The sequence below is a fragment of the Mastacembelus armatus genome, chromosome 6 (assembly GCF_900324485.2).
Source record: "Mastacembelus armatus chromosome 6, fMasArm1.2, whole genome shotgun sequence".
NCBI classification, from domain to species: Eukaryota; Metazoa; Chordata; class Actinopteri; order Synbranchiformes; family Mastacembelidae; genus Mastacembelus; species Mastacembelus armatus.
Window position 1 is genome coordinate 24,839,357 of NC_046638.1, and position 26,845 is coordinate 24,866,201.

General features: G+C 42.5%; 1 protein-coding gene across 1 annotated transcript; it reads left to right on the forward strand.

Moving 5' to 3' along the window:
- On the forward strand, nt 1–26,845 carry grm3 (glutamate receptor, metabotropic 3). Its single transcript, XM_026311140.1, has 11 exons — nt 1–318; nt 4,012–4,155; nt 8,810–9,079; nt 9,582–10,191; nt 21,728–21,970; nt 22,082–22,271; nt 22,792–23,101; nt 23,189–23,382; nt 23,724–23,856; nt 25,332–25,509; nt 26,759–26,845. Exons 1-11 carry the CDS (start codon nt 1–3, stop codon nt 26,833–26,835), a joined length of 2,667 nt encoding a protein of 888 aa, XP_026166925.1. The 3' UTR covers nt 26,836–26,845.

A 26,845-nucleotide genomic window follows, 5' to 3' on the forward strand; every position in this document is an offset into this window, starting at 1 on the left:
ATGTTGACCCGTGCTCCCACTCTAGTCTTGGTCATGATGTGTCGGGGTGTCTTTCTGTCAGTCGGAGACCCACCCCAGTCCCGCCGAGAGATCCGCATCGAGGGCGACCTGGTGCTTGGTGGCCTGTTCCCTGTGCACGAGAAAGGTGCTGGGATGGAGGAGTGTGGCCGTGTGAATGAGGACAGAGGGATCCAGAGACTTGAGGCCATGCTGTTTGCCATAGACAGAATCAATATGGACAACACTTTGCTGCCTGGGGTCTCACTTGGGGTCCACATCCTGGACACCTGCTCCAGAGATACATATGCACTGGAGCAGGTGTGTGAGTATAGTCACAAGATATAAACTGAATGTTTCCTGTCATACATGATTCCAGCCAGTATATATGAATGTATGTATGTATGTATATATATATATATATATATATATATATACCTGTCTGTCAAAGGAAGGCTTTTCTCAATTTAAGCTGAGGTCATTTTTTGACACTGTCAAATTCAGAGTGGGTAATTTTAGATATGGCAATCAAATCACATTAGCTTTCATTTTCACAAGATATTGTTTACTTACTTACTAGTAGATCAACGAAAATGATAGCTGAGTTTCAGCATTTTGTGTTTGAGAGAATGGTGGGTTGTATCTGATTTTACCCATGAATGCTAAAACGACCTTTAGATACTGCACAGTTCAGTTAGTTTGTTTAATTTGCTGTTTGTTCTCTGTGACAAGTTGAACTTTTGCTTCATATTTGAAAAGTTGTGCCCAAGTTTTGATATCAGAACTAAGAAGTGCAATGTTTTCATTTTAAATTGAGTAAGACCATAAGGTCTCATTAAAAGGTAATATTCTGTTAAAGCAGAGTAAATGAACTATGAAATTTTATTTTATCTGCTCAGGGTAAAGGAGCTTGCCTCAGATGATAACAGCAATCACTTGATGAGAAATAAAGATTGCAGCTATTCAGGATGAGGGAAATGAACCATATATATATATATATATATATATATATATATATATATATATATATATATATGGAGCCACTCTCCCACTTTGGGGGTCACAGCCCCAAGGGTGCCGATTACCACGGGGACCACTGTTGCTTTTATCTTCCACATCTTTTCTAGTTCTTCTTTCAGCCCTTGGTATTTCTCATGCTTCTCATGTTCCTTCTTTCTGATGTTGCTATCACTTGGGATTGCTACATCTACCACTACGGCCTTCTTCTGCTGTTTGTCCACCACTACTATGTTCGGTTAGTTAGCCATCAACAGTTTGTCTGTCTATATCTGGAAGTCCCACAGGATCTTAGCTCGGTCATTCTCCTTCACGTTTGGAGGTGTGTCCCATTTTGACCTTGGGACCTCCAGCCCATACTCAGTACAGATGTTCCTGTACATTATGCAGGCCACTTGGTTATGGCGTTCCATGTACGCTCTGCCTGCTAGCATCTTACAACCTGCTGTTATGTGCTGGATTGTCTCAGGGGCATCTTTGCACAGCCTACACCTGGGGTCCTGCCTGGTGTGGTAGACCCCAGCCTCTATCGATCTTGTGCTCAGGGCCTGTTCTTGTGCTGCTACGATCAGTGCCTCTGTGCTGTCTTTCAGTCCAGCTTTTTCCAGCCGCTGGTAGGACTTTTTGATATCAGCCATTTCTTGTATCTGTTGGTGGTACATGCCGTGCAGGGGTTTGTCCTGCCATGATGGTTCTTGCTCTTCTTCCTCTGCATCGGGCTTCTGTTGCCTGAGATATTCACTAAGTATTCCATCGCTTGGGGCCATCTTCCTGATGTACTCATGGATCTTGGTTGTTTCATCTTGGATGGTGGCTCTGACGCTCACCAGTCCCCGGCCTCCTTCCTTCCTCTTGGTGTACAGTCTCAGGATGCTGGATTTGCAGGATGCTGGAGCAAAACATCAACTACTGGTGGATAAAGCGGTCGCTCGAGACTGTAAGACCAGGCAGACCAACCTGTGCACCGCCTGGATTGACTTCAAGAAAGCCTACGACTCAATGCCTCACACATGGATCCTGGAATGCCTGGAACTGTACAACATCAATAGGACCCTAAGAACCTTCATAAGGAACTCAATGGGACTGTGGAAAACAACCCTAGTAGCCAACCTCAAGCCGATAGCACAAGTCTCCATCAAGTGCGGCATCTACCAAGGAGATGCTCTGTCCCCGCTGCTGTTCTGCATAGGCCTGAACCCCCTCAGCCAGATCATCACTAAGACTGGCTTCGGATACCGACTGCGAAATGGGGCAACCATCAGCCACCTCCTGTACATGGATGACATCAAGCTGTATGCCAGGACTGAGCGAGACATCGACTCACTGATCCACACCACCAGGATATACAGCAACAACATTGGAATGTCATTCGGACTGGACAAGTGTGGTCGAATGATAACAAAGAGAGGGAAGGTTGTCAGGACTGAAGGAGTTGAACTCCCAGAAGCAGCATAGCTGATGTTGAGGGCAGCTACAAGTACCTTGGAATCTTACAGGCAAATGGGAACCAGGAAGAAGCCGCAAGGAAAGCAGCCACAGCCAAATACCTACAGAGAGTAAGGCAAGTCCTAAGAAGTCAGCTAAATGGGAAGAACAAGGTCCAAGCCATCAACACCTATGCCCTGCCGGTCATCAGATACCCCGCTGGCATAATAAGCTGGCCAAGAGAGGACATAGAAGCCACTGATGTCAAGACAAGGAAGCTCTTCACAATGCATGGAGGACTTCTCCCCAAATCCAGCATCCTGAGACTGTACGCTAAGAGGAAGGAAGGAGGCCGGGGACTGGTGAGCGTCAGAGCCACCATCCACGATGAAACAACCAAGATCCATGAGTACATCAGGAAGATGGCCCCAAGCGATGGAATACTTAGTGAATATCTCAGGCAACAGAAGCCCGATGCAGAGGAAGAAGAGCAAGAACCATCATGGCAGGACAAACCCCTGCACGGCATGTACCACCAACAGATACAAGAAGTGGCTGATATCAAAAAGTCCTACCAGTGGCTGGAAAAAGCTGGACTGAAAGACAGCACAGAGGCACTGATTGTAGCAGCACAAGAACAGGCCCTGAGCACAAGATCGATAGAGGCTGGGGTCTACCACACCAGGCAGGACCCCAGGTGTAGGCTGTGCAAAGATGCCCCTGAGACAATCCAGCACATAACAGCAGGTTGTAAGATGCTAGCAGGCAGAGCGTACATGGAACGCCTAACCAAGTGGCCGGCATAGTGTACAGGAACATCTGTGCCGAGTATGGGCTGGAGGTCCCAAGGTCAAAATGGGACACGCCTCCAAAGGTGAGGGAGAATGACCGAGCTAAGATCCTGTGGGACTTCCAGATACAGACCAACAAACAGGTGATGGCTAACCAACCGGACATAGTAGTGGTGGACAAACAACAGAAGAAAGCCGTAGTGGTAGATGTAGCGATCCCAAGTGACAGCAACATCAGAAAGAAGGAACACGAGAAGCTGGAGAAATACCAAGGGCTTAAAGAAGAGCTAGAAAGGATGTGGAAGGTGAAGGCAACAGTGGTCCCCGTGGTAATCGGCACCCTCGGGGCTGTGACCCCCAAACTGGGAGAGTGGCTCCAACAGATCCCAGGAACAACATCAGAGATCTCAGTCCAGAAGAGCGCAGTGCTAGGAACAGCTAAGATACTGCGAAGAACCCTCAAACTCCCAGGCCTCTGGTAGAGGGCCCGAGATTGAGGAAGACACACACCACCCATAGGGGTGAGACGGGAATTTTTTTTTTTTTTATGTATGTAGAGCGAGAGAGAGAGAAATACCCATCTTCAGCAAATGGTATTTTATTCTTGAGCTACTTAGTGATAACGCATCTTGTGAATTTCTACATAGCTCTCTAACTGACTGTATAAACTCTGGATTCTTGACATAAAGGTTCCCCAAATAGGTGCAGGTTCACTGACTGTTTGTCCGCATACTAATGATATAGATTCAATATAAAATATCTATGTGTTTGTGTTGCATAGGCTCTGGAGTTTGTAAGAGCCTCCCTCACCAAGGTGGACGACACAGAGTTCATCTGTCCTGACGGATCTTACGCTTTGCAGGATGACAGCCCACTCGCAATCGCTGGAGTCATCGGAGGGTCTTTCAGTAGTGTGTCCATACAGGTACCACACATACAGCATGCAGAGGAATATTTAGACAAACATATTTCACCATCATCATCTACTTTTTGCTAATTTCTCTTTAACTCATTCATGCACACATTCCAATGGCCAAATCCACGAAGGTTGACTTCCAGTGACATGGCAGTGCTGGTGTGTCTGCATGTATGCGTGTGTGTGTGTGTGTGTGTGCGTGTTATCTGTGTAATTGCTTCTTAGAATCAAATTTCGTTGGTGCGTTCCCATGTGTTTCCCCAGCTCTTGTAGCTCTTGTCACAGAACTGGGTGATTTGCATATTTTAGCATAAAACCTCCTTCTGCCTTACTCCTCTGTGACTGCACAAAAGCCTCCTCGTATCAGTCCTTAAATCCCTAATCTCTGCAACCGTCTCTGTCTTCTCTTTCTCACCCTCTCTTCTTCTCCCATTTAATATATTTCTTTTTTTCAATTCTCTTAAATCTGTGCTGTCTTCCTTCTCATCACTGCTTACTTCTTTTTTCCCTTTATATGCATTCAGAGGCATCCCTCCAGGCTATTTGGGGAGACTCAGCATATGCTGACCTCAGCCCCTTCCTCACTTCCTTCTGCATCTGGGTGCAGCCATTGTTAACACATCTGCCTTGTCTCTATTCCTTCATCACACATAATTATCCCTTGTTTTCTTGCAGCCCATCTTTGTTTCCTTTTGTTGCCATTGCTGTTGTGTTACCTGTCTCTTCTGGGTGCAGCACTGAATGCGAGACCCAAACTGAGCTCTGCCCTGTGATCTCCTTCCTGCTTCTCTACTTGACCAGTCTGTCTGTTGTTTTAAAATTAAGTAATAGGGAATTATTTTATCTTCAACCAGGTACATCTAAACCCAAATGGTTGGCAGGCATCATTCCTCCCATCCTTTATGTGTGTGTGTCTTGATGGATGTGTGTGTATAATTGTACTTCTATCTTTGTAAGTACCATTTTGAGCATATTTCTATGAAAGTGAGGACGTTTTTGACAAAGGACCGGAAGAATATCCTCACTTTCACACTCTTGTTTGAGGGTTAAAACTTGTTTGTGATGGTTAGGGTCAGGGTCTAGGGAATGCATTATGTCTATGAGTGTCCTCACAAAGATAGAAAAACAAGTATGTATGTGTGTGAGTTGCATTCCAGACAGAACAACCCCCCCCCCCCCCCCCCCCCCCCCCCACCGCACCATTTATTTCCTTTGCTTTCATTTTTTTCTCCACTCTCATATTCAGCCAATCCCATACTCTGCCTCCATCTCCTCATAAGAAGGGAGCAGCTCTCACTAACAGAGTAAACTCTCCGTGTCCCTATAGACAGGCCTCGTAGCTCGCCGTGGTCATTGTTCAGTGGCAGGTAATGGAGAAATGCTGTTACATTTTGCAGCGTGACCTTCCCTGACATTTAAGTCAACTGCCATCTTAAAACTATAAAAACATGCTCTAAGCTGCCATCCATGTGAGTGTGTATCAGTGCAGGTGTCCTCATGAGCATCAGTGTATGTGTAGTACGTGAGCTTGTTCCCTAATCTCTACATTATTTGTCTAATGAGATTCTGACATGTTGTCAAAACAGCTCAACAGAACTATGAATGAGATATAGAAAAGCCCAGACTGACGCAGTCTAAAAGGATTAAACTGAGACAAGAAATGAATGGCTGCATTTTGTATTTATTTGCCTGTGTGCATGTTTAACATGCGCAACATGTCTTTGTGGGCATGAGTATGTGTAGCAATTATATTTTCAGTGTATGTGTTAGTATCTGTGACTGAAATTGTAATGAAGAGAACATGACCAAACCCCAATCAACAGTAAAAGGGAATATTAAATGGACATCAATAGACCCCAGATGATGTCCATCACTAATACATGAGTTGGTGATTTATTGAACTTCTGTGTGTGTCTGCGTGTGTGTGTGTGTGTGTGACAGGAATGTAAGCACTGTGCATGTGCGTATGTCCACACTTGCTTCTCTGTGTTTTATCTTCAAATAATCACATTATGCATGAAGCCATTGCTATCAGAACACAGCCTCCTAAATGTTTTGTAATTTTTCCTTCAATAAAAAAATATATTTATTTATTTATTATTTATTAATCATTCCAATTATTTTTGTGGGTCCAAGTTTTTCTGACTGTGCCCATTATTTGGGATTAAACCTTCATTGCCTGCTTGACTGAAGAGCTTGACATATACAGTGGGTACAGAAAGTATTCAGACCCCTTTAAAGTTTTCACTTTTCACTCTTTGTGTCATTGCAGCCATTTGCCAAAATCAAAAAAGTTCATTTTATTTCTCATTAATATACACTCAGCACCCCATCTTGACAGAAAAAAACAGAAATGTAGAAATTTTTGCAAATTTATTAAAAAAGAAAAACTGAAATATCACATGGTCATAAGTATTCAGACCCTTTGCAGTGACACTCATATTTAACTCACATGCTGTCCATTTCTTCTGATCCTCCTTGAGATGGTTCTGCTCCTTCATTGGAGTCCAGCTGTGTTTAATTAAACTGATTGGACTTGATTAGGAAAGGCACATACCTGTCTATATAAGACCTTACAGCTCACAGTGCATGTCAGAGCAAATGAGAATCATGAGGTTGAAGGAACTGCCCAAGGAGCTCAGAGACAGAATTGTGGCAAGGCACAGATCTGGCCAAGGTTACAAAAGAATTTCTGCAGCACTCAAGGTTCCTAAGAGCACAGTGGCCTCCATAATCCTCAAATGGAAAAATTCTGGGACGACCAGAACTCTTCCTAGACCTGGCCGTCCAGCCAAACTGAGCAATCGTGGGAGAAGAGCCTTGGTGAAAGAGGTAAAGAAGAACCCAAAGATCACTGTGGCTGAGCTCCAGAGATGCAGTAGGGAAGTGGGAGAAAGTTCCACAAAGTCAACTATCACTGCAGCCCTCCACCAGTCGGGGCTTTATGGCAGAGTGGCCCAACGGAAGCCTCTCCTCAGTGCAAGACACATGAAAGCCTGCATAGAGTTTGCCAAAAAACACATGAAGGACTCCAAGACTATGAGAAATAAGATTCTCTGGTCTGATGAGACCAAGATTGAACTTTTTGGCGTTAATTCTAAGCGGTATGTGTGGAGAAAACCAGGCACTGCTCATCACCTGTCCAATACAATCCTTACAGTGAAACATGGTGGTGGGAGCATCATGTTGTGGGGGTGTTTTTCAGCTGCAGGGACAGGACGACTGGTTGCAATTGAAGGAAAGATGAATGCGGCCAAGTACAGAGATATCCTGGAAGAAAACCTCTTCCAGAGTGCTCAGGACCTCAGACTGGGCTGAAGGTTCACTTTTCAACAGGACAATAACCCTAAGCACACAGCTAAAATAACAAAGGAGTGGCTTCGGAACAACTCTGTGACTGTTCTTGACTGGCCCAGCCAGAGCCCTGACCTAAACCCAATTGAGCATCTCTGGAGAGACCTGAAAATGGCTGTCCACCAACGTTCACCATCCAACCTGACAGAACTGGAGAGGATCTGCAAGGAAGAATGGCAGAGGATCCTTATGACCTACTTATGACCATGTGATATTTCAGTTTTTCTTTTTTAATAAATTTGCAAAAATTTCTACATTTCTGTTTTTTTCTGTCAAGATGGGGTGCTGAGTGGGAGAAATAAAATGAACTTTTTTGATTTTGGCAAATGGCTGCAATGACACAAAGAGTGAAAAATTTAAAAGGGGTCTGAATACTTTCCGTACCCACTGTATATGTGCTGTCTACTACAGTCCACAGTTGAAACAAAAAAAAAAAAAAACAAACACAACATGCATGTCCTTAAATAGCTGTAGTTGCAATTAATATTTTATTTGACATGTTATGATATTACATGTACACATATTATTTTCTTTGTGGACTGATAATCCTTTTGAATCTTTAGCCAGCTACAACACTGATGTTTATTTTTTTTAAGCCTTCCTCTGCCCCATTGGACCATTTTAGAGACTGGAGCTCCCAACAGCTTAAAACACTGTTTCATGTTCTTTAATTTTATTGTATATAATACTTAGTAGTGATCATATACTATAAATAAACAGGTTCATCATTTTAAAAAGTTGAACACAGCAGTGTCAAGACAAGGCCTAAATTCTGAACGTTATCTTCATTTCTTTCAAACAATCCAAGGAGTTGGCACATTTATGGTACCATCTGGTACGGAGATACCACAGAAAGGATTATTTCTGTATTAATTTATTTATATTATTTCTAGTTATCTCTAGTCTGTTATTATATTTTTAAGATGGTTCACCACAAATTCTAAATATATCAGAGTTTCCTGCTGTGTGTGTGTGTTTGTATATTTCTATCAAATGCCCCATTAAATTAATTGTACAGTAATTGGCTGTGTTGATGCCACCTCTCAAAACACTTGCATAGTAAACAGCATAAGTAGTAGCTTGACTACATTCATTCTTCAGTTTAACGTAGTCCCACACATCAGTTATACCATGTGCTTTCAAAATCCTCAAAATCATTAGCAAATTACTACTTTATCATATCATCTCTCCATGTGCTGTTATCATGTAATCAATACATTTCCTAAAAGTCATTAAGAAAGTTGTGAGTTTAATTTTGGGATTATTTTAGACCTTAATAATGTCTTATTTTGTGTCCCTGTACCCTCAGGTTGCCAATCTTCTCAGGCTCTTCCAGATCCCTCAGATAAGCTATGCGTCAACAAGTGCCAAGCTCAGTGATAAGACACGCTATGATTACTTTGCCCGCACCGTCCCCCCTGACTTCTACCAAGCCAAAGCCATGGCTGAGATCCTCCGGTTCTTCAACTGGACATATGTGTCAACCGTAGCATCGGAAGGTGATTATGGTGAAACCGGTATAGAGGCCTTCGAGCAAGAAGCACGCATGAGGAACATCTGTATTGCCACTTCAGAGAAGGTAGCGCATTGCATTGAGCCAAATAAGAGTTTATTTCTGTGGTCCAATCTGCATGAATATAAATATGAGCAACCACTGCTCCAAGCCAAATACCAAGAAGCCAGAACTTTAATCTGCAGTGTCACACTGATGTATGGCCTGAAGCTGCTCCACTAACTGTGAACAGGGTGCTAAAATTGTGAGCTTATACAAGTTTGTCTCCATGTCTTATCTTGTCTTATATACAAATGGGGTTTATATTACACTGTTATCGGTTGTGAACCAGAAAATGAAAGCTTATCTCCAAAAACTCATTCTGGGTGCAACACTTTCACAGTCACATTTTTCATCTCATTTGTAACTGAGGTGCATATTGGTCTGTGACTGAACTGCAGAATTCTTTGCTTGTTTCTTCCTTTGAATGATGGTAATTAATAAATACATGAACTGCATCCATATTTATATGTCTATTCATATTTGAGTGTCTCTGCTAAGTCACATTAATGTCCCCCTTTCTATCCAGGTGGGGCGTTCCAATGCTAAGAAGTCCTATGAAGCAGTAATCCGTCAGCTCCTCCAGAAGCCAAATGCCCGTGTTGCCGTCCTCTTCCTGCGAAGTGACGATGCAAGAGAGCTGCTGGCAGCTGCTGCCAGGCTTAACACCTCCTTCATCTGGGTGGCCAGCGATGGTTGGGGTGCACAGGAAAGCATTGTCAAAGGAAATGAGGTTACTGCTGAAGGAGCCATCACACTTGAACTGGCAGCCAATCCTGTGCCAGAATTTAACCGTTATTTCCTCTCTCTGAACCCAGTGAAAAACCATCGCAATCCCTGGTACAGGGAATTCTGGGAACAGCGGTTCCAGTGCTCTTTAGGTGGCGGAGGAGGTACGGGTGTCGGATTGCCAGAGACACCTCTCCCGCCATGTAACAAGGACTTGTCAATGGACAAAAGTAACTTTGAACCAGAGTCAAAGATAATGTTTGTGGTAAACGCAGTGTATGCTATGGCTCATGCCCTTCATAATATGCAACGTAGCCTGTGCTTCAACACCACAAAGCTGTGCGACAGCATGAAGGCCTTGGATGGACGCCGACTGTACAGGGATTACATCCTTAATGTCAGCTTCACAGGTAAGAGAGTTAGAGCATGGCAAGGAAAAAGTCTAAGATAAGGTGTTCAAGGTGGATGAAGAGTGAAAAGTAGTGAGTGCTGGAGAGGAAGTAGGGGAGGAAAGGGGAGAGATAGCAAGAAATAGACTTGAGTGAGTGCTGTGCCTAGTTTACAGTCCTGTCATGAACAACACAGGGATGCTGTCCCTTTCCTTAGCCAAAGCAGCCAAGCCACAGAACATAAAAAGCACTGAAACAAATCCTCCTAATTGCTATGTATTGTCAGAGCCTGCCAATGACACCTATTACCCATGCGTAATTGATACGACATTCCAAAGTTGCTTTGAGGAAAGACAGCTTCAGTTAATCCGTCAGTCATATTTTTCTCTCTTGCACTAATGAGATTGTGTGTTATAATAGCTCCTATAGCAGGCTGCCTGTCTGTCTGTCAGTCTCTATAGAGTTGGGAGAGAAGAGACAGGATTGGCTTGACTGACAGATTGCGTACAAAGGAAGCGTTATAAATAAACTGCTATGTCTCGGGGACTGACACAGGTTTAGAGGTTCTTATTCCTCCACCAACCGTGACCAGGAGCACACATCAAACAGCCAGACAAATAGCACTAACACGGCAGCTTTGCCACGGGACGCTGGGGAGAGCAAGCAGGAGGGATTGATGGAGGACGAAAGGGAGGGAGAAAGCTTACAGATAAGACTGACAGGCAGACTAAAATGAGAAAAGAGAGTTTGGGGTAAGGCAACAAGCTAGTAAGACAGAAAAACAGGTGGAGAAGGAACAAGTGAGCACTGAGGCAATGCCAGAGTGGGACAGCACGCATCAGCAGAAGAAGAGGATTCTCTTTGAAATTACTCATCTTCATTTCTGCTACAAATCAAAAGACTTGGAGCATTTCTGTCAGAGAGGAAAGAGACAGGAAGAAGGAAAGAGCGAGAGAAACTGTGTGAGTAAGATAGAGAGAGAGAGGAAATTGCCACAGCAATTGCAGCTGCAGCCTCCAGTGGGCATAGATGATATCCACTGCCTTATAGGATGTATAGGGAAAGGGGCAGGAGTACATATGCAGATTGACAGAAAAAAGTTTTAAAATTCTGTGGTATAAGTGAGGAGAGCAGAGAAGAGTAGGTATAAATCCCACTGTGACTTTGTTTCATCTCTATGATCATCATTCCCTTCTCCCACTCGCTTCTTTCACTACGGCTGTTATGTACAGGAAGCTCATGTCTATATTATGCATCAAGTGTAACCACATGTACATGAATCTTGAGTTCTTCACAGCGTCAGTGGTGATAGTGACAGCAGGTAAACAGCTGTACTGGTAAACACTGCACTGAAGGAATCTGTGTCCATACGATGCCAAGGATCTCGAAGGTTAAACCGGGTATTGTGGCAATGTTAGTTTTGAGTTGTTGGTGAGCTCTGAATGACTTACTGTCTGTACTGTACATATATGTCTTTCCATCTACAGTATGCAAGGAAGGAGCTGAGGTTAGCTGAGGTTGAATGTGGGGTATAAATACTGCAGCATCACCATCCGCAGTGCTTTCAGTCTGAACTGTAGCATACAAAAAAATCAACACTATTCTGCGCTCCCTATCACTCTCATGTCTCCTTCTCTTATTCAAACCTGCTCTTTACCTGGCATCAGAGTTTCCTCACCTATATCTTTATGCATCTAAACAGGCTGAATTAATGTAATGTTTGTAACTTTACACTGAAAATAGGGTGCGCTGTGATAACTGTGATAGTTCTGTTTTGTTGTGTGGTACTGACAGGGTATGGGATCCACTCAGGCAGTATGTTGTGTGGTTAGGAGAGGGTTTTCATACACCAGTCTCTTCATCGAATCTCATCTAGCTAGTTGCTATGGTAATGAAGCCGACACTATTGCCGATCACTGAAGTGATCTGGTAGATCATGGGAACTGCTTCCTGCCAACTAGTAACAGACACGGCAGCACATTGAGAAGGCCTTGCCTCATCTCTGAACACAAAACATGCACAAACACGTAAAAGATACATACACAAACAGCTTTTTTTTTTTTTACAAAGAGGCAGCTTGAAATGCTTGGTTTTCTTTTTATCAGTTTGAAATTGCAGACACCCCCAGCCCACACACTTCTCAAAGCCATCATTCAATTCCCACCCACCCACCACCCCAATCTGCAGCAAACAGATCAGTATATACACATGCATACAGTCTTCTGTTCAAATACTGGTGATAGATGTGATATTCCCCTTTCTCTGTGCTGTGTATGCGTGTGCATGAATGTGTGCGTGTGTGTGTGTGTGTGTGTGTGATATGTCTGTGTTAGCAGAGGCGGTGTGCCTTCAGGGCCATATTGAGCAGAGAGCTTACTGCAATGTTTCAATGCTCGAGAACAACCTTCATTCCTTCTCTACATAATTTTCTCTTCACTCTATGTCTCTCGATTTCTCTCTCTCACTCTTCATCACTCTTTCTATATCCCTGTCTCCTTTCTCACTGAGAAAGTGTTCTACTCTCTACATTCAAAAACATCACATCCCACTCAGACTTCACAAGGTTGCTCTCCTGCCTCCTCCGCCTCTCTGCACCAGTCTGTTTCTCCATTCTATCACTTTGCCCACCCCTCCATCTATCCTTCACCTTTTTTTTTATCGATTCCTCCATGTAAAGGCTTTCCTCTATCCACCTGTATCTCTGCTGCCGTCACATCAGTTTCTTGCTTTTCTGTTTTCCTATCTCTTCTTTTTTCTCGTATTCTTCTCCCCTTGTCACGTCTCTTCTTTCTTTGCCCTTATCTTGTCTCTCAGCTCATCCTACTTCCCAGCACCTTCTGCTTTTGGCCTGCCGTTTCTTTCTTTTGTCTCCTCTATCTCACCACTTTTCTTTCAGTCAAGCCTCAGCTCTCAGCTGCTACACCTTTCCTCCAATATGTTTCTCTCTCTTGTTGTAGACTTCCTTTTCTCCTCCCTATCTGTCCTCTATTCCCCTGTGGCCTGTTGCTCCGTGGTCCAGGCAGTGGGGGACCAAATGTACAGGGAGAACAAATACAGCTAATGTGATCTGTCTGTATGTGCGTTTGTGACGTGCAAGTGCATCCCTGTGCCCATTACTGTATATGAACATGGAAGTGTGTGTGTCCCTTCGCATTCTATGGGCCACAGATTCATAAGGTCTTCAACATCTAATCAACAGCCAGCTTTTGAATTTTGTCTCTCACACACACACACACACACACAAAGGAAAGATTCCTCCTATCCCTATGAGTCTGTATGTCTCTCCACTTTCAGATTACTTATTCCTACTTATTCCAACAAAGCCCCTCACCTCCCCTCTCTCTCTCTCTCTCTCTCTCTCTCGCTCCCTTCCTTTAATACCCACAATCCCCTTTGGGGTTTGCTTTAGCACGACATGGCCGAGAACATAATTAATTTCTCAGCTTCTGAATGAAAAGCCTGTTTTCACCCTGCTTCTAATTAAGCCATTATAATAAGGTATTTCTCAAGTTAGGAAGTGTCTCACAAAAATTAGGGGTCTGGTGAGGCTCTGATATAATGGAGTTAGTCTCGCCTACTCTAACTTTATTTGATTTTACATGGTGTTATTTTTTAGATTTGTTTGAAAAACTGCAATCTTGAAGATGAAGAGCAGATTTTGCTTTACACTGTAATGAAATCTCTCAAAGAGATTGTGAGTGAGAAGGTAAGGAAAGTCTTGGGTAGTGCCAGTAGTAGCTGACCTGACCCTTGGTCTCAGCTGGACTGGACTAAGCCAGCAGGAAGTTCTGTATAGATGAGATGACACAGATCAATAATCACTGTTTTTATGTCTTAGGTTATGTCTCAGTGCTGCCTGGGTAAAACATGACAGCTGTTAGGAAGCAGGCACCACATTCATATCTTCAGATGATCAAACTGGTTCAGTTTATGGCTCATCAAAGTTACATCACACATACATAGCCGAGGGGCAAACTTACTTTAAGTGCTCTTCCCCACCTGTGTTCATCTGACGAAATTCTAATGATTTTTAGCCAAATGTCACTTTGTGAATGGCAATCAGTTTGTTCACCACTTTGATTCAGACAGAAATATCTAATGAAGCATCGGATGGATTACTGTTAAATTTGATACAAATATTCATTGTTCCCAGTGGATGAATCCGATTGATGTTGGTGATTCTCTATTGTTTACATAACATCTACAAAATATATCAGAATCACATTTTGCACAGACAAACATGGGTCCTTCAGGATTTGACAGAGGAACTGTTTCCGAGTAAGTGAATCACTTTCTATTGCAAGCGTGTCGTGCTGTATAGTTCGTCTACATATTAGCAACAGACTAGGTATAGTCTAACACACCTAAAAACTAACTAAACAATTCATTAACCACTACTAGTCAAGTACCTTTCTATTTTGACTGGTATTTATTGCTATTTCCAGACCTAGCGTTTGTTAGCCTTCCAGTTAGCTTAGCTAGCTAGTAACATGGCTTTTCCCTCTCTCTCTCTCTCTCCTGCTCTGTGTGCACATGTTTAGTTATTCCTCTGCCTCCTTTAGTGATAATGATACTTGTAATAAGTGTAAGACTCTGGTAGCTTTGGAGACGAGGATCACTGATGTGGAAGCGCGGCTCCACACCTTTGAACAAAAGCCAGCTAGCCTAGCCCCGTTAGCAGGTGTGGAGCCACCGAGCTCAGGCTCAGGGTCTGTTAGCGGTTCAAGGGCAGCTCCGGAACAGCCCGGAGATTTAGCCTGGGTGACGGTCCGACGGAAACATATTCCTAAGCAGAAGCCCACGGCTCATCACCTGCCTGTTCACGTTTCTAATAGTTTTTCCACGCCCAGCGAAACACCCGCTGAGAAACCGACTCTGATAATTGGCGATTCCATAGTCAGAAACGTGAAACTGGAGACACCAGCGACCATAGTCAAATGTATTCCTGGGGCCAGAGCGGGCGACATCAGTCAAATCTGAAGCTGCTGGCTAAGGCTAATCGTAAATATGGAAAAATTGTTATTCAATTTCGGCAGCAGTGACACCCGATTATGCCAATCGGAGGTCACTAAAATTAATGTTCAGTCGGTGTGTAACTTTGCCAAATTAATGTCGGACTCCGTAGTTTTCTCTGGACCCCTACACAATCTGACCAGCGACGACATGTTTAGCCGCATGTCGTGGTTCTTAGGTGGTGTCTAGGTGGTGTCCAGCAAACGATGTGGGCTTCATAGACAATTAGGACACTTTCTGGGGAAAACTCGGGCTGGTAAGTGAGGGACGGAATCCATCCCACCTTGAATGGTGCAGCTCTCATCTCTAGAAATTTGGCCGAGTTTATTAGCCAACTTAAAGCCTGACAATCCAGAGTGGGGACCGGGATGCAGAGCCTCTCTGCAGTTTCTTTAGAGCCGTCACCCCCCTCAAACCTCATAGAGATTGTGTCTGCCCTCGAACATATAAATCAAATAAATCGGATGTTAACAGAAGAGGAGTTATTCATAAAAACCTAATAAAAATTAAGACCACTCCTCTTATTGAACAGAAAAACAGAACAGTCAGATGTGGATTATTAAATATTAGGTCTCTTTCATCTAAATCTCTTAGTAAATGATTTGATAACTGATAACTGACTGAATATGTCAGTCTGAATGAATCAACCCCCCTCAGTCATAAAAATTGTCATGTTCCCCGAAGCACAGGTCGAGGTGGAGGAGTAGCAGCAATCTTCCACTCAAACTTATTATTAAACTTTCATCCTCAGAAAAGTTATAACTCATTTGAGAGCCTCACTCTTAGTCTCTCACATCCAAACTGGAAAACACAAAAACCAGTTCTACTTGTCATTGTGTACCGTCTACCTGTCCCTTACTCAGAGTTTTTAACTGAATTCCCTGACTTCCTGTTTGATTTAGTGCTTATTTCAGATAAACTCATTATAGTGGGAGATTTTAACATTCATGTAGATGTCTCAGCACTGCATTTAATTCAATATTAGATTCAATTGGTTTCACTCAAAATGTTAATAAGCCCACCCACTGTTTCAATCACACCCTTGACCTTGTTCTGACCTATGGCATCGAAATTGAACATTTAATAGTTTTTCCCCCAAATCCTATTTTGTCAGATCATTCTTTAATAACTTTTGAATTTAAGATGATGGATCATGCAGCATTCGGAAGAAAATTCCACTACAGCAGATGTTTATCTGACAACGCTGTTAATAAATTTAAGAAAATGATTCCATCTTTATTTACATCTATGCCAAGTATAAACATAGTGTAGGGCAGCTGCCTCAATCCCACTCCCAACTAAATTGATCATGTTGTTGACAGTGCTGTAGCCTCACTGCATGAAACGCTTGATACTGTGGCCCCTCTGAAAAAGAAGTTAGTCAATCAGAGGAGAGTAGCCCCATGGTATAATTTATATATTCATACCTTAAAGCAGGCATCACGAAGGCTGGAAAGGAAGTGGTGTTCCACAAATTTAGAGGAATTTTATTTAGCCTGTCTATTAACAGTCTATTAACATATAAAAAAGCTCTCCCTAAAGCCAGAACTGCATACAATTCATCACTAATAGAGGAAAATAAGAACAATCCCAGGTTTCTTTTCAGCACTGTAGCCAGGCTGACAAAAAGTCACAGCTCTGTTGAGCCCAGTGTTCCCTTAGCTCTCAGCAGTGATGACTTTGAGTTTCTTTACAAATAAAATCACTATTAACTACTTAACTATTAGAGATAAAATTCAGCAGATGCTTCCTATACCTGCAATAAATGAATCTTCTACTACAGTAGCTCTTGAATCATCTGTAAGACCTCAGTTATATTTAGACTGCTTCTCTCCCATAGATCTCTCTGAATTTACATCAGTAGTTGCTTCATCGAAATCATCAACATGTCTCTTAGACCCCATCCCGACTAGACTGCTTAAAGACACCCTGCCATTAATGAACTCATCTTTATTAGACTTAGTAAATTTATCTCTAGTATCAGGCTATGTACCACAGGCCTTTAAGACTGCAGTAATCAAACCCTTACTCAAAAAGCCTAGTCTTGATCCAGGAGTCTTGGCTAATTATAGACCAATATCCAACCTATCATTTATTTCTAAAATCCTAGAAAAAGTGGTGCTAAGCAACTATCAGGAATGAACTATTTGAAGATTTTCAATCAGGATTTAGAGCACATCATAGTACAGAAACAGCACTGTTAAAAGTCACAAATGATCTTCTCTTAGCCTCAGATAATGGACTTGTTTCTATACTTGTCCTCCTAGACCTTAGTGCTGCATTCGACACTATTGACCACAACATCTTATTACAGAGATTGGAGCATGTGACTGGTATCAGAGGAACAGCATTAAAATGGTTCTAATCCTATCTATCAAACAGATTCCAGTTTGTTCATGTCCATAATGAACCTTCCACACGCACAAAAGTTAGTTATGGAGTTCCACAAGGCTCTGTGCTAGGACCGATTCTGTTCACCCTGTACATGTTTCCCTTCGGCAATGTTATTAGGAAGCACTTTATTAATTACCACTGCTATGCAGATGACACTCAGGTGTATCTGTCTATGAAACCTGTTAACACAAACCAGTTAACCAGACTTCAAGCCTCTCTAACTGACATAAAGGCCTGGATGACCAGTAACTTTTTACTTTTAAACTCGGAGAAAACAGAAGTCATTGTATTTGGGCCTAAAAACCTCAGAAATAACTTTTCTAAAATTATAGCTACTTTAGATGGCATAGGCCTGGCCTCCAGCACTACTGTGAAACACTTTGGAATTATTTTTGACCAGGACATGTCCTTTAACTCACACATTAAACAAATCTCTAGAACTGTCTTCTTTCACCTGCGCAACATTGCCAAAATTAGGAACATCCTGTCTCAAAATGACGCAGAAAAACTAGTCCATGCATTTGTTACCTCAAGGCTAGATTACTGTAACTCATTACTATCTGTTACTATTACTATCTATCTTGTCCCAGTATCTCCATAAAAATCCTCCAGTTAATCCAGAATGCTACAGCCAGAGTCCTGACAGGAACTCGCAAGAGAGATCATCTCTCTTGCGAGTTTCCGGCATACAAATCCCTTCATGATCAAGCTCCTTCATACCTTAAAGACCTCTTAGTACCATATTATCCTAATATATCCTCCACTTCACTCTCAGAGTGCAGGTCTACTTGTGGTTCCCAGAGTTTCCAAAAGCAGAATGGGAGGCAGAGTCTTTAGCTATCAAGCTCCTCTCCAGTGGAACCAGCTTCCAGTCTGGGTTCAGGAGGCAGACACTCTGTACTTTTAAGACTAGACTTAAAACCTTCCTTTTTGACAAAGTGTACAGTTAGGGCTAGAGGTAACCCTGAACCATCCCTTAGTTATGCTGCTATAGGCCTAGACTGCCCGAGGACCATCGGTGCATGGAGCTTCCCTACCCTAACCCTCCCCTCCCTTCCTTTCCCCTCTCTTCCTCTCCTCCCTCCCTCACATGTATATTCCACCACTGAATGTCACTAACCTTGTGCTCTCTCTCTATCCACTCACCCCAACTGGTTGAGGCAGATGGCCACCCAAACTGAGCCCGGTTCTGCTGGAGGTTTTTTCTTCCGTTGAAGGGAGTTTTTCCTCTCCACTGTCGCCAAGTGCTTGCTCATAAGGGATTTGTTGGGGGTTTTTTTTGTTTTTGTAAAGTGCCTTGATCATCTGATTTGTATTGTGATTTGGCGCTATACAAATAAAACTGAATTGAATTGAGGATGAAACCTAATGACTTTTGAGTTGTCCTGACCATCAACTATTGAATGGATTCAATTCAATTCAATTCAATTTTATTTGTATAGCGCCAAATCACAATACAAATCATCTCAAGGCACTTTACAAAAACTAAAACTAAAAACCCAACAATTCCCTTATGAGCAAGCACTTGGCGACAGTGGAGAGGAAAAAACTCCCTTTAACGGAAGAAAAAAACCTCCAGCAGAACCGGGCTCAGTTTGGGCGGCCATCTGCCTCGACCGGTTGGGGTGAGTGGATAAAGCAGAGAGAAAAGAACAGCAACAATAAACAACAAATAGACACTGCAAGTTGGTGGGGCCAGTAACTGCACATCAGCTATATACAGCTCCAGGACCAGGGACACCTGCAGAAGGTACAGAGAGAGAGAGAGAGAGAGAGAGAGAGGGAGGGAGAGAGCACAAACTAGGGGAGAGAGAGAGCACAAGGTTAGTAACATTCAATGGTGCCATCAAATTTGGCATTCTGGGACTGATGTTGCTGTCAGGAACATTTTAGTGTACCTCAGGTTTTGATTAATCAGTCAATCATTAAAAAAGTAAATTTGGTCAGATATTCTACTTTGATTTTTGACCAAATATAAAAACTACTGATGTTCCCATCAACCTGAGCTGTACTTAATATTTAGTACTAATTCACAAGTATTAACATGCTAACAATATGGTAAACATTGTACCTGCTAAACATCAGCTTGTTAGTTTTGGCATTGTGACTATGTTAATGTTAGCACTTAGTACAAGGACTGGCTCAAATTACTGGTAGTGTGGCCATACCCACTTGGTCATGTTTAGACAAAACCAGAATCCTTCAGCCACAAGAACTCAGACCTTACCAGACTTTTAATTTTTGCCTGGGACAATGTTGAGGAGAAAATGGTGTCCATCAGTCAAGGACCAGGGCTGCCTGTCTCAGCTCTCTGCTGGCACCACACAAGTCTTGTTGGCCTTCGTCAGCTCTAACTTGCACCCTCATACACTTTCCTGATAAGCCGCTCTGTCACATCAGCAAGGTCACGATGTGGGTTATAGAGAAGAATCACCAGTCCAGACTGCTCTCTGAATTTGATCTGTGAGAAAGACATCAAGGACAACACAACGCCCTCAAATGGGTCTGTTGTTGCCTCTTAGTCTGTATTATATGTAATTACCACATAGAGATAATTAGGCTTCAGTAGACATCCAAGGTCCTAATAAGGTGCAGTTATGATAATTAGCTAGTGGGAAAGTGAGTCTGTGAGTGTGTATGGGTGTCTAGGAGGAAACCTGGTTTGTTATACTGCTCACTGTTATTAGTAGACTTTATTATCTGCCAACTTGCAATATAATAGATTCATATCCTTTTGCCAAAGATATTATCAACACCGCCTTATTGAAATCATTTTCATTTAGCTGTCACATTAACATTTAGTCCCAAAATCTAAAGACAGCTTGACAGTTAGAATTTCCTGTGACAGAGACAGAAGAAAGATAGAGCTTTGTGCTGTCTCTGTGATTTATGGATTTCATAAACCCTAACCCCCTCTGCTGCCACCTGACACACCATTCTTCTCTGAGCACATTGAGCTTTCACAACAATAGCACAGCTTTAGCCCTCATACGCACATACACACTCACATCACTAACAGCAGGGTCAGAGCTGTGGTTCCGCCAGCAGAGCCTCCCAGAGAGCTCAAAGCAATACCTTAACCATTACTCTGTAAACCTAATGGTGCTTCCACACACATTTCAAGCATTAAGCTTATTGGCAGTCTGTATTCTAATTCATCCCACTGATCCCAAGCTGTTTGCAGAAAGAATTCAGTCAATGAGTTCTTCTTTAGTTACACAGTGACACAGACATATGAGGAAGGCAGACCTGTACAGTCATCAGTGTTGATATGCACTAAAAAGAGCCTTGTTATGGGCTGAAGAGTGACGCTTCATAAACCCAGTGTACCCGGGCCTATCCCCAGCCACATCATCATTTGACAGGGGAAGCAGCAGCATCTAACCCACAGATCTGTACAGTGTGTGAGATTGCTTCACTTTAAGGACAGAAATGCCACAATAGGAGTGACATACACTTTCTGTCAAAACCACCAGTGTCAGCACCATCAGGTTCGACACACTGCCTGTAACAAAGAAGTTTTTTCCTAGACCATATACGCATTTCTTCTCTTTTTTTTCAAATGCTATCAAGCATACTGCCAATTTTACAATCTCTTCTGTTCCCACATCCTCAGGGTAGATGGTAATCCTTTCATAACAACTTGTATACAAACCAATTTGGCAGTTTCAGCAGTGTACCTCCCTCACATAAGAGACCCAGAGGCTAATTCTATCAGTGTGTGGGTAGCCATAGCACTGCCCAGGGATTTAGTCCTCTGTCTTCATGCCTATATGATTTTATGGGCAGTTTGTTAATGATGCACTTGGTAATAAACTTTGTCAGATCAGAATTTAGAGCAGCATTTTCCTCCCTATGTGACCTTAGGCAAGGATGGCAGCCCATTGATACACACAGACATCACCAAGTATACAAGGCATTTATAGCCTCTTAGCAAATACTTTCGAAAGTGCCTGGTCTTCAGTAACGAAAACACTATTGCAATGCCCTTCACTGTCTGTTCTGGACCCCTAAGGCTTAACTGACCACGGCTTATTGTCTCTGTCCTCACTGCTGCTTTTAGGAGACATCAATGAGACATTTAGCGTTAATCTCCTTTTTCTATTCATCGGTTTCTTTTTCTTTCTTTGTCTCTTCTCATACCCTGTAGCCCCTTTCTCTCCTCCAGGCAGTGAGACAATAGTAAAGTTTGATTCCCACGGGGACGGCATGGGCCGATACAACATCTTCAGTTACCAGCGTTCTGGCGACCGTTACAGTTACGTGCCAGTAGGTGAATGGGCAGAGAGTCTCAGTCTGAGCAGCGATCTGATCCACTGGCCCAGAGAAGTGGTACCCACCTCACAGTGCAGCGACCCCTGCGAACGCAATGAGATGAAGAAAATGCAGGCAGGTAAGAGAAATCATTTCAACTATGTTTTTTGTCAAAGTAACGAAGCATCAAGCCCTTTGCAGCCTTTTGAAAAACTGAAAAAAATCTGCTGTTCATACTCCTGTTTCCTAGGTGAATACTGCTGTTGGATCTGTACAGCATGTGAACCCCATGAATACCTGGCTGATGAGTTCACTTGCTCACCATGCGCTCCTGGCCAGTGGCCCACTGATGACCTGACATCCTGTTATGACCTTCCTGAGGACTATATTATGTGGGAAGATGCCTGGGCCATTGGTCCTATTACTATTGCCTGTGTAGGGTGAGTAATAAAAGGTCAACCTCATGTCAGGTACCAGTTTATTTGGATGTTGGGTCGGCAGAAGTGAATTGACCAATCCCCCAGTCAGTCGGTGTCCAGTCGCTGTTTTGGAGCCATAACAGCAGGCCTGTCCAGCTTTAGATGCTGAATCCCATATGATGGAAAAACTTTCATAAGAACAATAATCTGCATTTAAAGAGGTTGTTTTGTTTGAGGGGAGCCCTTCTAAAAACCAAAAAACACAAAAACAAAAGTGTGAGGAATGTATTAGTATTTTTATTTGCTGGAACATAGCCATAAATAAAGAAAATGAAGTCTTACATTCATACTGTCCAAAAAGAATATTTTACATTAGTATTATGGCTTAAACAATGGAAATAACAATGATATGGGTGTATATTTGTATTAGACAAATTTCTGATAATTTTCATATATTTTGTCAGATACAGCCCAGCATTACTAATCCAGCTTAAAAACCCCTATAAAGTTGTTGTGACCTCCTCAAACGTCTTGTCCTCAGGTTTATGTGCACTGGCCTGGTGTTCTGGGTGTTTATCCGACACAACAACACGCCATTGGTGAAAGCGTCAGGCAGGGAGCTGTGTTACATCCTCCTCTCAGGAGTTTTCATGTCCTACGCCATGACTTTCCTCTTCTTGGCCAAACCCTCTCCTGCTATCTGTGCCCTGCGGCGCCTCGGCCTAGGCACATCGTTTGCTGTCTGCTACTCTGCCCTTTTCACCAAAACCAACAGAATCGCGAGGATTTTCAATGGCGTGAAAGATGGAACGGGTGCAGCAAGGCCACGCTTCATTAGCCCTTCCTCTCAGGTGAATGATTGAAGCAGCAGTCAGGTGGATAAATGGACACAGACTGGGATCTTGATGACCTTACCTTCCTCTTGCCTTCTTTTTCAGGTGTTCATCTGTCTGAGTCTAATCTCTGTCCAGTTAGTGATGGTGTCAGTGTGGCTGCTGCTCGAGGTTCCCGGCACACGGCGCTTCACGTTGCCAGAGCGACGGCAAACTGTCATCCTCAAGTGTAATGTACGCGACTCCAGCATGCTGCTGTCACTGGGATATGACGTGCTCCTGGTCATCCTGTGTACTGTGTAAGTGTGTCATAAGTAAAGTGTCAGTGACCCCCATCCCTTACCAGCATACCACTCATTTTCCATCAACATACCATTTCCTAATACAGACACACTTTTCTCACTGTGTTTTCTTGTCATGTTTTAATGTACACCTAGAAAAAAAGTTTTTCAGACTCAAAACTAAAATCTTACATGTGCTCAACAGTTGGGCTGGACTCTTAGTTTCAGGAAATTACAGGAGTTTCTCTTCAAATCTTGTTTTTTCAAAGCAACACTATTTAAACAACGTTGATAGAGTAGGCATCAGTGTTTTTCCGCCTGGTTTGTGTCTCATCAGAAACACGTTTCTCTCCTTATAGGTATGCCTTCAAGACCAGGAAGTGCCCCGAGAACTTCAACGAGGCCAAGTTCATTGGATTCACCATGTACACCACCTGTATAATCTGGCTGGCTTTTCTTCCCATCTTTTATGTTACATCAAGTGATTACAGGGTATTTTTAACACAAACACATACAAGTACACACACTTTTCATTTTTTTCAGTTGGACAGTGTGAATTTCCCCAATTTAACTAAATGTTACCCTAAACCTAAATAAAAAGTTTGACATTTTGACAAACATGCAAACATATTTTCTGAAGAATAAAAAGGTTTATACCAGTCTCATGTCTATATGCTGTATATGAATTACTGCTAACGTAGCTTATCATAAAGGCTGAACACTGTCCCTATGTACTAACATCGATTCACTAGCACTTAATGCATCGTATCTAGTTTGTTTAATCCATATAAAAACTTAATTTTGCAAAAAGCAATTAGCTCTCTGGTACCTATTACGTACCAAGCCAAACTAAATTAGCTGGCTTTTGGCTCCGGCTTTATATTTAGCATGTAGACATGAGAGTAGTCTGCAAAAAAGCAAATTAGCATATTTCCCAAAATGTTAAAAAAAAATTGAGAACTGACCTTCTGAGAATATGCTTTTGTCCCAAAGTGAATTTTTTTTTTTTTTTTTTTTTTTTTTTGCCCCCTAAACGTGACTAAGACAAGCACACATGTCAAAAAACAGTGACTACACAGGTGTATTGGTGAGTCAAACATTCCTGCTGGCAAATGTCCCAGCTCTGCAGTGCTAGGATGACAAATAGGCTCCGTGAAACTGCTGACACATGTCCAGATTTAACAGCAAAGGGGAGTGAGTGTTCGCTTGATCCATACAAATCTTAAGCATTCACACATACCTTGAGCACACATTTGCAAAAACACACACTGCGCAGTGCATCAAAGGGCATGAGAGAAAAGTGATGATGCCGGGGCTGCATCACTGGGCATCACCAACATACACAACTACCCACTCACACACTACCCACTGTCAACTACTTGTGTATAAATACACAAGGACATGTTGAAGGGTTGATTACTAATATGCTACACCACAGACCCTGAGACCTGTGAACCAGAATCAGGAGTAGATGAAATTGTATTTAGCATTGATTTAATACAATAAATCACAGAGACAGAGTTAAACCAGCCGCTGAGATACAACACTGTTAAGTTTGGCCTCAGTGGTCTGCGTTGATTAAGCCTTTTATTGATCCATCCTGTAATTGTTATCCTCTGCTATGTTGCAAAGGAACAAAGTGTGCCAGTAAAGAGTTATACTCTCATGTTACAGGCCTTATTAGCTCTGTGCATGTATAGAGGTTGGATGATTACCTTCAGCATTATTATCCTCTGTATTTATTGACCATTTATCAAATAGGCTAATTTTGTTATGGTTTTATTTCCTGTAAAGCATTTTTAATACTGATTTAGAGACTGCCTTTGAAAAATGTTCATTATCATAGGTTATTACTATCTAATGAGCACTAAACAGCAGTTACTTTGAACTACATTAGTGTAAGATTTATCCATCAAAGTCTGGCTACTAATTACTGTCTCCTCATTTTCCCCTTCTTTCCTCTCTAGGTTCAGACCACTACAATGTGTATCTCAGTCAGCCTGAGTGGCTTTGTGGTCCTGGGCTGTATGTTTGCTCCCAAGGTTCATATCATCATGTTCCAGCCTCAGAAAAACGTGACCAGCCACAGGCTTAACCTAAATCGCTTCAGTGTCAGCGGGGCTGCCCCCACATACGCATCTCACGGTAGGTTACATGCAATTACCTCGTAACATTGTTCCACGAGGAACCAGGATCTGAATTTTCATGTTAGTTCCTATGAAAGCGTTTTGAAACATCTCATAATGCTAAAACACTCTGACGTTTTCGGACTTAAATGGATTGATGCACTCATATGAATTTTTAACCCTATGCATGAAGATGCAATTGCAGTTTCGTTTTCCCAAATGACTTGTAAAATCTCAGTGATACCATATTTATTACCATTACATAGAATCTGTATTTATAGCCCCACTCACATTTTACTTTAGCTGTAGCTTTTCTGAACGTTTAACATTAAATAGCTTCTTGTTGTTATTAGGTTGCATTAGCATCACTCCCACTTCCTCCCCTCAAACACATATGTATGTGTTTGAGGGGAGGAAGTGGGAGTCTGTCATTGTGGCATTCATTGCTGTTGCACTGTAAACACTGAATCTGCATTGTGTGTGAAACATAAAGATGGTGCTCATTTCTAATAATCATTTATGGTTACTCTGTGTTGTAAAATGCTGCTCTATTAAATCTGTTCGTTACTACTTTCATTACTAACTTCAGGCTGATTTTCATCTCTCACTCACCGATGTAGAGTTCTCTATTATGATTATCTGATACTGTTTAACCTTCTTGGAACGTGGTTTCAAATTATCTTTAAATGTAAGCGTTAAATGTAATGGTATAATGTAGTAATAACTGTTAGGCCCCGAGGTTTCTGTTTCCTGTTTGTCTCTTATTTTGGTCAGTTTCCTGTGTTCCAGTTTCTGTTTGTATTAATCCCAGGTAGCTTTGTGTTTCGTTCTTCATTAGTAAGATTACGTTCCCCTGTGTCCTGAGTTTCTGCCTATTTATGTTCCCGGCTTTCCTTTGTTTTCCGCCGCAGCATTGCTAATGTTAATGTGCTAATGCAAAGTGTGGAGAGCGTCCCTGTTTCCCTGTCTGCCTGCCCGCCAAGCGGCGGACATATCTTGTGTTGCCTGTTGTCTGCCTGCCCACCGAACGGCGGAGAACATTTTGTGTTTTGCCTGAGCCCTGGATGATCCAGGGGAAATAAACCTGCCTGTGTCCTGCATTTGGGTCCTCACTCCTTCCTTCATCACACACCACAATAGCAAAGCAAATAATTGCTTTGTTTTTAGTTTTAAAGAGACATTTTTTATCCCTTTGACATCAAAGTGTTTGATAACTGTTTTAGTGTGTAATTGTCTCCTTTCTACCTTCGTTTTCCATGTTTTCCCAGCTTCTGTCAGCGCCCACTACGTCCCTACCGTCTGCAACGGGAGAGAAATTGTCGACTCCACTACTTCTTCTCTGTGACCACATCCAC

Bases quoted from the DNA above. Each gene is read 5' to 3' on its own strand.
- grm3 (XM_026311140.1), top strand. From the start codon at position 1: ATGTTGACCCGTGCTCCCACTCTAGTCTTGGTCATGATGTGTCGGGGT. The intron at 9,080-9,581 runs GTAGCGCATTGC...CTTTCTATCCAG, and splicing joins GTATTGCCACTTCAGAGAAG to GTGGGGCGTTCCAATGCTAA. The intron at 25,510-26,758 runs GTAGGTTACATG...ATGTTTTCCCAG, and splicing joins CCCCACATACGCATCTCACG to CTTCTGTCAGCGCCCACTAC.